At 52.1% G+C, this 12,444-nt stretch overlaps 1 protein-coding gene across 1 annotated transcript; it reads left to right on the forward strand.

Moving 5' to 3' along the window:
- Positions 1-10,195: 10,195 nt before the first annotated feature.
- LOC136787747 (olfactory receptor 14C36-like) lies at positions 10,196-11,134 on the forward strand. Its single transcript, XM_066985065.1, has one exon. The coding sequence runs from the start codon at positions 10,196-10,198 to the stop codon at positions 11,132-11,134; it is 939 nt and encodes a 312-aa protein (XP_066841166.1).
- Positions 11,135-12,444: the final 1,310 nt, after the last annotated feature.

The raw sequence follows: 12,444 nt of genomic DNA on the forward strand, positions 1-12,444 counted from the left end.
ATTCACACAGATTTTTCTAGGTTGGAAGAGACCTCAAGATCATCGAGTCCAACCTCCGACCTAACACTAAGTACTCCACTAAACCATGTCCCTAAGCTCTACATCTAAACGTCTTTTAAAGACCTCCAGGGATGGTGACTCCACCACCTCCCTGGGCAGCCCGTTCCAATGCTTAATAACCCTTTCGGTAAAGAAGTACTTCCTAACATCCAACCTAAAACTCCCCTGTCGCAACTTTCGCCCATTCCCCCTCGTCCTGTCACCAGGCACGTGGGAGAATAGACCAACCCCCACCTCTCTACAGCCTCCTTTCAGGTAACTGTAGAGAGCGATGAGGTCGCCCCTGAGCCTCCTCTTCTCCAGGCTGAACAAGCCCAGCTCCCTCAGCCGCTCCTCGTAAGACTTGTTCTCCAGACCCCTCACAAGCTTGGTCGCCCTTCTCTGGACTCGCTCGAGCACGTCCATGTCCTTCCTGTAGCGAGGGGCCCAAAACTGAACACAGTACTCGAGGTGCGGCCTCACCAGAGCCGAGTACAGGGGCACAATCACTTCCCTCGACCTGCTGGCCACACTGCTTCTTATACAGGCCAGGATGCCGTTGGCCTTCTTGGCCACCTGGGCACACTGCTGGCTCATATTCAGCCGACTATCCACCAATACTCCCAGGTCCTTCTCGGCCAGGCAGCTTTCCAGCCACTCATCTCCCAGCCTGTAGCTCTGCTTGGGGTTGTTGCAGCCCAGGTGCAGGACCCGGCACTTGGCCTTGTTGAACTTCATGCAGTTGACCTCAGCCCATCGCTCCAGCCTATGCAGATCCTCCTGCAGAGCCTTCCTGCCCTCGAGCAGATCGACACACGCACTTAGCTTGGTGTCATCTGCAAACTTACTGAGGGTGCACTGGACGCCCTCATCCAGATCATCAATAAAGATATTAAAGAGGACCGGCCCCAGTACCGAGCCCTGGGGGACTCCACTAGTGACCGGCCTCCAACCAGATTTGACTCCATTCACCACAACTCTCTGGGCCCGGCCATCCAGCCAGTTTCTAACCCAGCGAAGCGTACGCCAGTCCAAGCCCCGAGCAGCCAGTTTCTTGAGGAGAATGTTGTGGGGAACGGTGTCAAAAGCCTTACTGAGGTCAAGGTAGACCACGTCCACAGCCTTTCCCTCATCCACCAAGCGCGTCACTTGGTCATAGAAGGAGATCAGGTTCGTCAAGCAGGACCTGCCTTTCATAAAGCCATGCTGACTGGGCCTGATCGCCTGCTTGCCCTGCAAGTGCCGCGTGATGACCCTCAAGATAATCTGCTCCATGAGCTTCCCCGGCACTGAGGTCAAACTGACAGGCCTATAGTTCCCCGGGTCTGCCCTGCGGCCCTTCTTATAGATAGGCGTCACATTGGCTAGCCGCCAGTTAACCGGGACCTCCCCCGATAGCCAGGACTGCCGATAAATGATGGAAAGCGGCTCGGCCAGCTCCTCCGCCAGTTCTCTCAGTACCCTCGGGTGGATCCCATCCGGCCCCATCGACTTGCGCACATCCAAGCTCCGTAGCAGGTCGCCAACCATTTCCTCATGGATAGCGAAGGCCACATCCAGCTCCCCATCCCCTTCCACCAGCTCAGGGCACTGGGTGTCCGGAGAACAACCGGTATTGCCGCTAAAGACTGAGGCAAAGGCGGCATTAAGCACCTCAGCCTTTTCCTCATCCTTAGTAACTAGGTTTCCCCTCGCATCCAGTAAAGGATGGAGATTCTCCCTAGTCCTCCGTTTCGCGTTGATGTATTTGTAAAAGGATTTTTTGTTGTCTTTAACGGCAGTAGCCAGGTTGAGCTCCAGATGAGCTTTGGCCTTTCTAATTTTCTCCCTGCACAGCCTCGCTACATCCTTGTAGTCCTCCTCAGTGGCCCGCCCTTTTTTCCAAAGATTATAAACCCTCTTTTTTCTGCTAAGCTCCAGCCGCAACTCTCTGTTGAGCCAGGCCGGTCTTCTTCCACGCCGGCTCATCTTTGGGCACGTGGGGACGGACCGCTCCTGTGCCATCACGATTTCCTTCTTGAGGAGCGCCCAGCCTTCCTGGACTCCTCTGCCCTTCAGAACCGCCTCCCAAGGGACTCGGCCAACCAGCGTCCTGAGCAGCTCAAAGTCAGCCCTCCGGAAGTCCAAGACAGCAGTTTTACTGGTCCCCTTCCTGGCTTCGCCAAGAATAGAGAACTCTACCATTTCGTGGTCACTCTGTCCCAGACAGCTTCCGACCACCACATCTCCCACCAGTCCTTCTCTGTTTGTGAAGAGAAGGTCTAGCGGGGCACCACCCCTGGTAGGTTCACTGACCAGCTGCGTCAGGAAGCTATCTCCCACGCTCTCCAGAAACCTCCTAGACTGCCTAGGATGAGGCCGTAGCCCAGGAGGGCAGCCAGGTAGATGCCCAGGAAGAGCCCGAAGTGCAGGAGCTGCAGCTCCCGCGTGTCTGCGAATGCCAGCAGGAGGAACTCGCTCACACAGCTGCTGTTGGGCGTTTCCTGCTTCTGGGCATGGGGTCCTGCCAAAGGAACAGAAATACAGTAATAATATACCAGAGTTATCTGAGAAAAACCATTTCCATTTCTTAGTTAAGCCCCTCTAAGCACTTGCCCAATTGCAAAGAGACAGCTGGCAGATCCCTTTCCTGCATTCAATTCAGCTGCTCTGTGCTGGCATCTCTTTGACTGCAGGACAATTGCACTAAGGAGGTTCTCCTGAGAAGAGCTGGAACACTGTCGAGAGCAGAGGAATCCAGGCTCCAAGTGCCCATCTCCAGACCCCTCACCCTGTCCCCGTACTCCCCTTCCCCCAAGCACCCCGAGGGCTCACTCCATGGGCAGGTGAAACCCCCATCCCCAGGCAGCCTGGGAACAAGAGCAGCAGCAGCACGGCCAGGTGGAGAAGCCAGAAGGAATGGCAGCGTGCTGCTGCCAGGGGAGGCAAGGCCAGGGAGGGACAGACGGACACTCAGCACACCCTCCTGTGCTGCAGCTCTGCCTGCAGAGGAGGCAGCTCCTGCTCATTGCAAATGATCTGTGCTCACCTCAAGCCTGCAGATACCTCCCAAAGGCAGGGCACTGGGCATTGGAGGGTTTGCAGCTCCTAAATATCAGCTAGGATAAAACGTGAGAGGACCACAATGATGATGTTGGTGCAGTCTGTGGGCTGAGGTGTGGGAAGGGATTGTATGAAGTTCATTTTTGACATATTGGTCCCTCACTGCAATGCTCTAGGAGTCTCAGTCTCCTGTACAATCCTGACAATCCATTACCATGAAACCTGCCTCCCCTCCACTGCAGGATTCTTCAGGCACCGAGTGCAGAAAAAGGCTTGCCTTTCTGGTATCCCCTGCCTTGGTCTTTCTCTTGAAAAATCCAACCATAAATGCCATTCTCTACAGCATCTTCTACTCATCCCTGGAGAAAGAGAGAGACCCATGCTGACAGATGCTGTCAGGCATCGGATGTGCCAGCTGTAGAAGACCCCTCTGGCAACCCCACCTGCATGGCCCTGCTGCCAGAGACTCACAGTGCCAAGAGCCTGCAGATCTGTCCTGCCACAAGATGGACTGTTGTTGGCTCCTCACTGCCTCCAAGCCCTCTCTCCTTCTCTCCTCTCCCCGTGCCACCTGTGGTCAGAGTCCCCAGCCCTGCTGCGCTGTGCACAGGAGCTGCTCCTGGGCAGAGCTGTCTCTGCACCAGGGCCCTCTTGCCACGAGCTTTCTCTGTCCCAGGAGCCCGGCCCAGCTCAGCAGCACAGCACCCGACCATGGCATCGCTTGCTCTGTGCCATTGGGCTCCCTCGAGGTGTCCCCAAGGCCTCAGGGCTGACAGCTCCCGAAGGCAGCAGGGTCTCTGCTGGGCTGTGGTGTCTGAAGCAGACTGACATCATCGCCAACTGCTCCACTTTGTAGATGTCAGAGACTGATTTTTACAATTGTGATTTGTGCTGTTGGGCTGTGGTTGTCAAACACGTTGTGCTTTAACCCGTCAGGCACCTCAGCACCACACAGATGTTAGTTGACACCCACCCTCAAAAGATAATGGGTTAAGATAAAAATAGTTTAAATTACATGTATAAAGCAAGTGATGCACAATGCAATTGCTCATCACCCACTGACCGATGCCCAACCTTTCCCCAAGCAGGGGTCCCCCTGAACCTCACCAGCCTGCATTATGTTCTCCTCTGCAGGTCCCTTGACCTTACTTTGGTTTAGGGCAATACAAGCTTTCAGAAGGATTAGGACTATTTTCTTCCCTTTCTCAAATACTTCTTGAGCTGTGTTGCCCCATGTGATGATGACATCAATGTACTGGAGGTGTTCAGAAGCTTCCCTCTCTTCCAGGGCAGTCTGGATCAGCCCATGGCAAATGGTAGGGCTGTGTTTCTACCCCTGGCACAATCCATTCCAGGTGGACAGGACGCCCCTCCAACTGAAAGCAAAGTGTGACCTTCACACTGCTGCCAAAGGGATGCAGAAAAATGCATTAGCAATATTAACTGTGGCAGAGCGCTTGGCTGCCTTTGACTGCAGTTCGTACTGAATGAAGTTCTAGCATGGCCAGCACAGCAGCACTCAGCGGTGGTGTGACTTCATCCAGGCCACAGAAATCCACCGTTCTCTTCCACTCACCATTAGAATTTTGCACTGTCCGTATGGGACTACTAAAGGGTGAGCAAGTGTTGGTGATCACTCCTTGGCTCTGCAGTCAATGAACCAGCTCATGCATGGGAATCAGGGAGTCTCTGTGAGTGCAATACTGCCTCAGGTGCGCTGTTGTGGTAGCGATTGGCACCTGCTGCCCATTGGCCATCAGCACCTGCACAGCAGAAGGGTCCTGTGAGAGAGTGGGCAAGGTAGACAACTGTTTGATGGCCTCCGTCTCCAAGGGAGTCATGCCCAAAGTCCATCCAGTAAACGTTTGGATCTTTGAAGGACCCTCTTGTGATTTAGTCTATGTCAAGGTTGCACAGAGCCTCCAGGCCAGTCCCAATGGGTCGCTTTTGCCACTCCTTCCCAGTTAGGCTCACTTCAGCCTCTAGTACAGTTAACTCTTGGGTTTGATGTGCCAGGCCAATACTCCTCAGAGTCCAATACACCCGATTGTCCCCTTCCTTCCCCTGGCTCGAGGCTGGGCCCCTCTCGTCCTGCTCATAGTATTCCTTACTGTGTCTGCAGGACTGCCCGCTGGAAAGTGGAGCAGCAGTTCTCTAAGAACCCCTTTTAGGGATTGTTGTTCCTTGCCACTCACATACCCGTGCCTCTAGGGTTGAGGCAGATTTTCCATCCCACTTTCTCATGTCCTCTCCATGGTCACACAGGTGAAACCACAGGGTGACACATCGTGTGTACCCACCATCTCTCCTTTCCTGCCCTCTGAGTCCAGGGAGGGGCCCCATTTCTCCCAGCACCAGAGCAGCACAGGGATAGGGATCGCGTGATTACTGATGCTCTTAGGACCTGTTCCTCTTGGTCCTCCTACTCACATGATGGTCCAGCTTTTCTGAAGCCTGCCTCATCTTCTTTCTCCTCCTTTCTTGTCTGGGTAGGAGTTTCTTTCCTTTCTTAAAAAAAAATGACTTTCATATCCATTGTTTTTCTTGCGTATAAGAGCAACTGATACAGACACAGGTTGCTTCTCTGGCGCAGACACAGGGCCCATGAAAGGAGCTGGAGTTGCTGCAGGGCATTTTGCAGATGCTGTAGTGGCTGCAGGGTCTGTCAGAGGGGTGGGAGTGGCTGCAGGGCTTGTCACAGAGGTTGGAGTGGCATTGATCATTGATTGTGGCTCTGTAAGCACAGGCCGAGACCCAGCACACTGCAGAGGTATGTGTCTCTTTGGAAATGCCAGGGTGATAACACCACTTTTCCAAGCATTTAACCAGATTTTAGGATTCTATGTTTGCTCAGAGGTGAAGTTCCAAAGCACTGGAGGTGCCCCCTGCTCTAGGTGCCTGCCCAGATCCTCCCACACTCCCTGCCACGCCTCACTCTCCTGCCTCTGGACACATCTCTGGATGGCATGCTTAAGTGGTTGTTTGACATTAAACAAAACTGAAACACATCCAGGAGATGTAACAATACGAACATGCTGGTTTGACCATCCCGAGGATATTCAAAGCTTTGAAGAGCTAGTGTAAGTAGCCTGGAGGAGAAGGGGGAGGTGAAGGAGAAAGGGAGAGTGAACCAGTGGGGAAAAGTGTCCTCCCCTTGTCTCCCCCATGGCTTGGTTTCCTGAGGAGAAAAGGTCAAGAGTGTAATTCTTAATAGTTTCTGAGAGATGGCTCCCAAGGTACGGAGGTAATGGCAATGCTGAGTACAAGTACTAGATTAGTTTCATGACCAGGAATTTTATCATATCACAAGCCAGTGTTACACGATACAAGAAAAGAATAAACTTGAAGCAGCCATCAGAAAAGATAAACAGCATGACAGGGGAGACATACAGGAAGTCATGTGCTATACAACACAGTTCTGAAATTGAGCACAACAGACCTGAGATTTAAAAAGTAATAAAAATAAAAAAATCGACTTTGTGATCAGCAACTATTAAAATCAACTCATGCTTATAACAGCTTTCTTTTAACATGCTGTGGTCAGATCTGTCATTGGCTGAAACTTTGTGCTCCATGTCGTGCACCAAAAAGAGCGTGGTTTAACCCGGCAGGCAGCTCAGCACCACACAGCCATTCCCTCACACACACACCCTGCTACACCCCCAGCAGATGCAGGAGAGAATGAGGAGGGGGAAAAAAAATAAATTAAAAAAAAAAATCATGGGTTAAATTAAAAAAAAAATCATAGGACAGAAAGGGAAGACAAATAATACGAACAATGATGATGATGATCATGACGGTGATTGCCTATCCCGCAGCAGTGGTACCCCCTACCCTGGCCAGCCACCCCATATTGATTGTTCAGCATGACGGCTGCGGTATGGAACATCCCTTTGGCCACTTGGGGTCAGCTGTCCCGCTTCTGTCCCCCCCAGCTCCTCAGGCACCCCCAGCCCTCCACTGCTGGGCAACAACTAAGCCATCAGTGTGTGATCATCATTCTTCTCATGCTAAATGCAAAACACAGCATCGTACCAGCTACTAGGAGGAAAATTAACTTGATCCTAGCCAACAGCAGGACACCCCCAGACTAAGGGCATGATATCTCTGTGTGTATATCAAAAGAGAAAAGGTGGTGGTGATTAATTAGAAAGTAATGGAGCTGAGCACGATGCAGATGGTGTGGAATATGAGGTGGATATTGTCCTCATTTTGGCTGGGATAGACTCAATTTTCTTCCTATTAGCTGGTATGGTGCAGTGTTTGTATATAGGACGCAGTTCCAGACAAAATAACAGCATGCATGAGAAGGAAGAAGAGAAAAAGTGGAATCGGGCAGCCTTTTATCCCATACCCTTCTGTGATTCTGTGCTGTAATTCCATTAAACTGGTTACTGCCGTATTGTCCAAACTGTCCTGCAAATTCCTGCTGCTGTTACCTTGTGAGAGTCGGCATAATCAGGGTGAGCCATCTGCCTGCGGACATTAACAGCTGATAGAATGCAGCATCTGTCCAGGGGAACCTTGAGAAACTGCAGGATTTTGCCTACAGAAACCTCTTCACACTTACAAGGAGAAGAGCCCAGTCCTGCACCGGAGGAGGGGGAACCCCACACATCAGGGCAGACTGGGACCCTGCTGAGTGAGCAGTGCCCAGGAGGAGGAGGGCCTGGGCACCACGAGGGATGCCATACGAGCAGTGGTGCTGCTCCCCAGGAACCAGGCCAGCTTCCTACAGAGCTGCCTTACGAGGAACATGGCCACCAAGAAGATCTGAGTTATCAGACTCAGCTCACATCCAGTGTGACACCACACAGATAAGGGTCTACAGACAACAGGCAAAGTTGTGCAGGTTGGAAGTCCCTAGGACAGCCTGGTGTGGAGAAGAGCAAGGGTTCTACCAAGGCTGAGAGTCCCAACAGGACCCAGGGTTTCATGTCCATGTCTCTGGCTGTTTTCTCTGCCACTGAGGCCTAGGAGGAGACAGCTTATCGGTAAAGCACCAGGGCCTCATTGCCTCCTCGCCCCCACCCACGAACCAGGCAGGGCTCGTACCATTCTCCTGCACTTGGCCATGCACATCCCCATCTCCTCCTGCCCCACGAAGAGCCCTGAGCAGTGTGTGAAGGGAAAGGATCTCCCTTCCCAGGGGCTGGGGGTCAAGGGTAAATGCCTGACCCTTGTGCTTGGTGAAACACATCCAGATTTTTTACACATCAGGGTCACCTTGACATTGTCTTTCTCTAGTTGTCCTCACTGCTTCCAATGCTCTGCTCTAACGAGCTCCAAGGGAGGCTGTGTCAGTGCTGGCCCTCAGGGGGACACTGCAGGAAACTTGCCTCTGACTTGGACTTGTTGAGAGATGTCTTCAATTGTCTCTCAGTGCCTGAGGTTCGTGGGCTCCTCAGCAAAGCCCCCCGAGGGGGATTCCAATGCCTTGGGCTGGGCGTCTGGTGCTGAGCTGGGCCGGGCTCCTGGGACAGAGAGAGCTCGTGGCAAGAGGGCCCTGGTGCAGGGAGACAGCTGTGCCCAGGAGCAGCTCCTGTGCACAGCGCAGCAGGGCTGGGGGCTCTGACCGCAGGTGGCACGGGGACAGGAGAGAAGGAGAGAGGGCTTGGAGGCAGTGAGGAGCACAGCAACAGAGGGCAGCGTGTGGCAGGACAGATCTGCAGGCTCTTGGCACTGTGAGTCTCTGGCTGCAGGGCCATGCAGGTGGGGTTGCCAGAGGGGTCTTCTACAGCTGGCACTTCCAATGCCTGATAACATCTGTCAGGATGGGTCTCTCTGTTTCTCCAGTGAGGAGTAGAAGATGTTTTAGTGAATGGCATTTATGATTGCAATTTTCAAGAGAAAGACCAAGCCAGGCGCTACCAGAAAGGCAAGTCTTTTTCAGCACCCTGTGCCTGAAGAATCCTGCGGTGGAGGGGAGGCAGGTTTCATCGTAATGGATTGTCAGGATTGTACAGGAGATTGAGACTCCTAGACCATTGTAGTGAGGGACCAATATGCCATCAATGAACTTCATAAAGTCTCTTCCCACACCTTAGCCCACAGACTGCATAAACATCATCATTGTGGTCCTCTCAGGCTTTATCCTAGCTGATCTTTCGGAGCTACAAAAGCCGTGATACCCCCTGCCTTTGGAAGGTGTCTGCAGGCTTGAGGTGAGCACAGATCGTTTGCAATGAGCAGGAGTTGCCTCCTCTGCAGGCAGAGCTGCAGCACAGGAGGGTGTGCTGAGTGTCCGTCTGTCCCTCCCTGGCCTTGCCTCCCCTGGCAGCAGCACGCTGCCATTCCTCCTGGCTTCTCCACCTGGCCGTGCTGCTGCTGCTCTTGTTCCCAGGCTGCCTGGGGATGGGGGTTTCACCTGCCCATGGAGTGAGCCCTCGGGGTGCTTGGGGGAGGGGGAGTACAGGAACAGGGTGAGGGGTCTGGAGATGGGCACTTGGAGCCTGGATTCCTCTGCTATCAGCAGTGTTCAAGCTCTTCTCAGGAGAACCTCCTTAGTGCAATTGTCCTGTAGCTCAAAGAGATGCCAGCACAGCTGAGACCAGCACTGATGGACAGACTGGCTGTCGTCTCTGTGGGATGCTCTGCACTAAAGGGACAGTCTCTTTGCCTCTGAGGATCCACAAGTTTTTGCTTGGAGTGCATAAGAATGCCCAGGATTTATGCCTTAGAAATACTCCTCAGGTGTGGTGGGGCAGCTAAATCAAAAATAGAAAACAAATAATTAAATAACTAAATCTCCACACCTCTGCTCCGCAGTTGGGTGAACTGGGAGCAAAACTGGGGAAATCTCTTTGATATCAGCAGTAAAGTGAATCTGAGACTACCCCATGCTCCTACCATGTTACTACCATGTTACTACCATGCTACTACCTCTGGCTGTAGTGCAGGACTGATTCTTGCATTGCCCACAGATGAGACCCCTGCTCCCAGAGACACTCTCAGGCAGAATCATTGAAAGAGACCTTCAAATATCTGCCTGAAAATGGGTAATTTTTGGTGCTTTTAAATGAGAAAATGGAAAGAGTTTTCCTCTGATATGCCTCTGGTACATTACCATGGCCTTTGTCCTCCTTGTACAGGACCTCATGACCAGAAAGAGCAGATGTCCAACAGCAGCTCCATCACTGAGTTCCTCCTGCTGGCATTCGCAGACACGCGGGAGCTGCAGCTCCTGCACTTCGGGCTCTTCCTGGGCATCTACCTGGCTGCCCTCCTGGGCAACGGCCTCATCCTCACCGCCGTAGCCTGCCACCACCGCCTCCACACCCCCATGTACTTCTTCCTCCTCAACCTTGCCCTCCTTGACCTGGGATCCATCTCCACCACTCTGCCCAAAGCCATGGCCAATTCCCTCTGGGACACCAGGGCCATCTCCTATCAAGGGTGTGCTGCACAGGTCTTCTTTTTAGTCTTCTTCATTGGAGCAGAATATTCCCTTCTCACCGTCATGTCCTATGACCGCTACGTTGCCATCTGCAAGCCCCTGCACTACGGGAGCCTCGTGGGCAGCAGAGCTTGTGCCCAGATGGCAGCAGCTGCCTGGGGCAGTGGCTTTCTCAATGCTGTCCTGCACACGGCCACTACCTTTTCCCTGCCCCTCTGCCAAGGCAATGCGGTGGCCCAGTTCTTCTGTGAGATCCCTCAGATCCTCAAGCTCTCCTGCTCAGATGCCTACCTCAGGGAGGTTGGGCTTACTGCAATCAGCTTCTCTTTAGGTATTGGTTGCTTTGTCTTCATTGTGGTGTCCTATGTGCAGATCTTCAGGGCTGTGCTGAGGATGCCCTCTGAGCAGGGCCCGCACAAAGCCTTTTCCACGTGCCTCCCTCACCTGGCCGTGGTCTCCCTGTTTGTCAGCACTGTCCTGTTTGCCTACCTGAAGCCCCCCTCCATCTCCTCCCCATCCCTGGACCTGGTGGTGGCAGTTCTGTACTCGGTGGTGCCTCCAGCACTGAACCCCCTCATCTACAGCATGAGGAACCAGGAGCTCAAAGATGCAGTGAGGAAACTATTTCTATACATGCTTCTTCATCATCAAGAATGACTTCATTATTGTGATTATTACCATATCATTTTATTATTAAACTTATTATCAAAATGTAATATTAGAAATAATCCTAACAGGACTAGATATTTTTTTGTGAAACACATAGAATGATTTCCTTAAGTATATTTTTATTAATATTTTAACAACATTTTGTATTGATGGAAATAATGTTATTCTTATCCTTCTACATAACAAGTTTTAAAATTATTTTTAACCAGTCATAGAGTCATGGAATCACAGAATGGCCTGGGCTGGAAAGGACCTCAAAGATCATCTGGTTCCAACCCCCCTACCATTGGCAGTGACACCTCCCAGGAGATCATGGTTGCTCAGGACTTCATCTAACTTGCTCCTGAAGACCTGCAGAGACGGGGCATCCAATACCTCTGTGGAAAACCTGTTCCAGTGCCTCACTACCCTCTGAGTGAAAAATTTCCTGCTAACCTCTAATAGGAATTTCCCCTTTTAATTTAAAACCACTTCCCCTTGTCCTATCATTATCTACCTGAGTAAAAAGTCCTTCTCCATCCCCGTTATAACACCCTTTAAGTATTGAAAGTCTGCAACAACATCACCCCAGAGCCTTCTCTTCTGGTAGGCTGAACAGCCCCAGCTCTCTCAGCCTTTCTTCATAGGAGAGGTGCTCCAGCCCCTTGATCATCTTTGTGGCCTTCCTCTGGACCCACTCTACCAGCGTACACCCTTCTTGTGCTGGGGGCCCCAGACCTGGATGCAGGACTCCAAGTGGGGCCTCACAAGGGCAGAGCAGAGGGGGACAATCACCTGCCTCCACCTGCTGCCCACTCCTCTCTTGATGCAGCCCAGGATGCAGTTCACCTTCTGGGCTGCCAGCACACACTGCTGTCTCATTTCGAGCTTTTCATCCAGCAGAACTCCCAAGTCCTTCTCTGCAGGGCTGCTCTCAATGAGTTCTTCTCCCAGCCTATCCCCATGTCTGGGATTTCCCCGGCCCAGGTGCAGCACCTTGCACTTGCACTTGTTGACCCTCCATGGTTAATATGGGCCCAAATTTCAAGCTTGTTGTTGTGGTTTAACCTGGCTGGCAGCTAAACACCACACAGCCGTTCGCTCACCCTCCCCCCTCCCTCTCTGGGATGGGGGAGAGAAACGGGAAAGTGAAGCCTGTGAGTTGAGATAAAGACAGTTTATTAAGACAGGAAAATAATAATAACAACAATAATAACAGTGATAATGATAATAGTATTAATAATAATAATGTGTATGAAATAAGTGATGGACAATGCAATTGCTCACCACCCGCTGACCGATGCCCAGCCTATCCCCGA

The sequence above is a fragment of the Anser cygnoides genome, chromosome 30 (assembly GCF_040182565.1).
Source record: "Anser cygnoides isolate HZ-2024a breed goose chromosome 30, Taihu_goose_T2T_genome, whole genome shotgun sequence".
NCBI classification, from domain to species: domain Eukaryota; kingdom Metazoa; phylum Chordata; class Aves; order Anseriformes; family Anatidae; genus Anser; species Anser cygnoides.

Bases quoted from the DNA above. Each gene is read 5' to 3' on its own strand.
- LOC136787747 (XM_066985065.1), top strand. From the start codon at position 10,196: ATGTCCAACAGCAGCTCCATCACTGAGTTCCTCCTGCTGGCATTCGCA.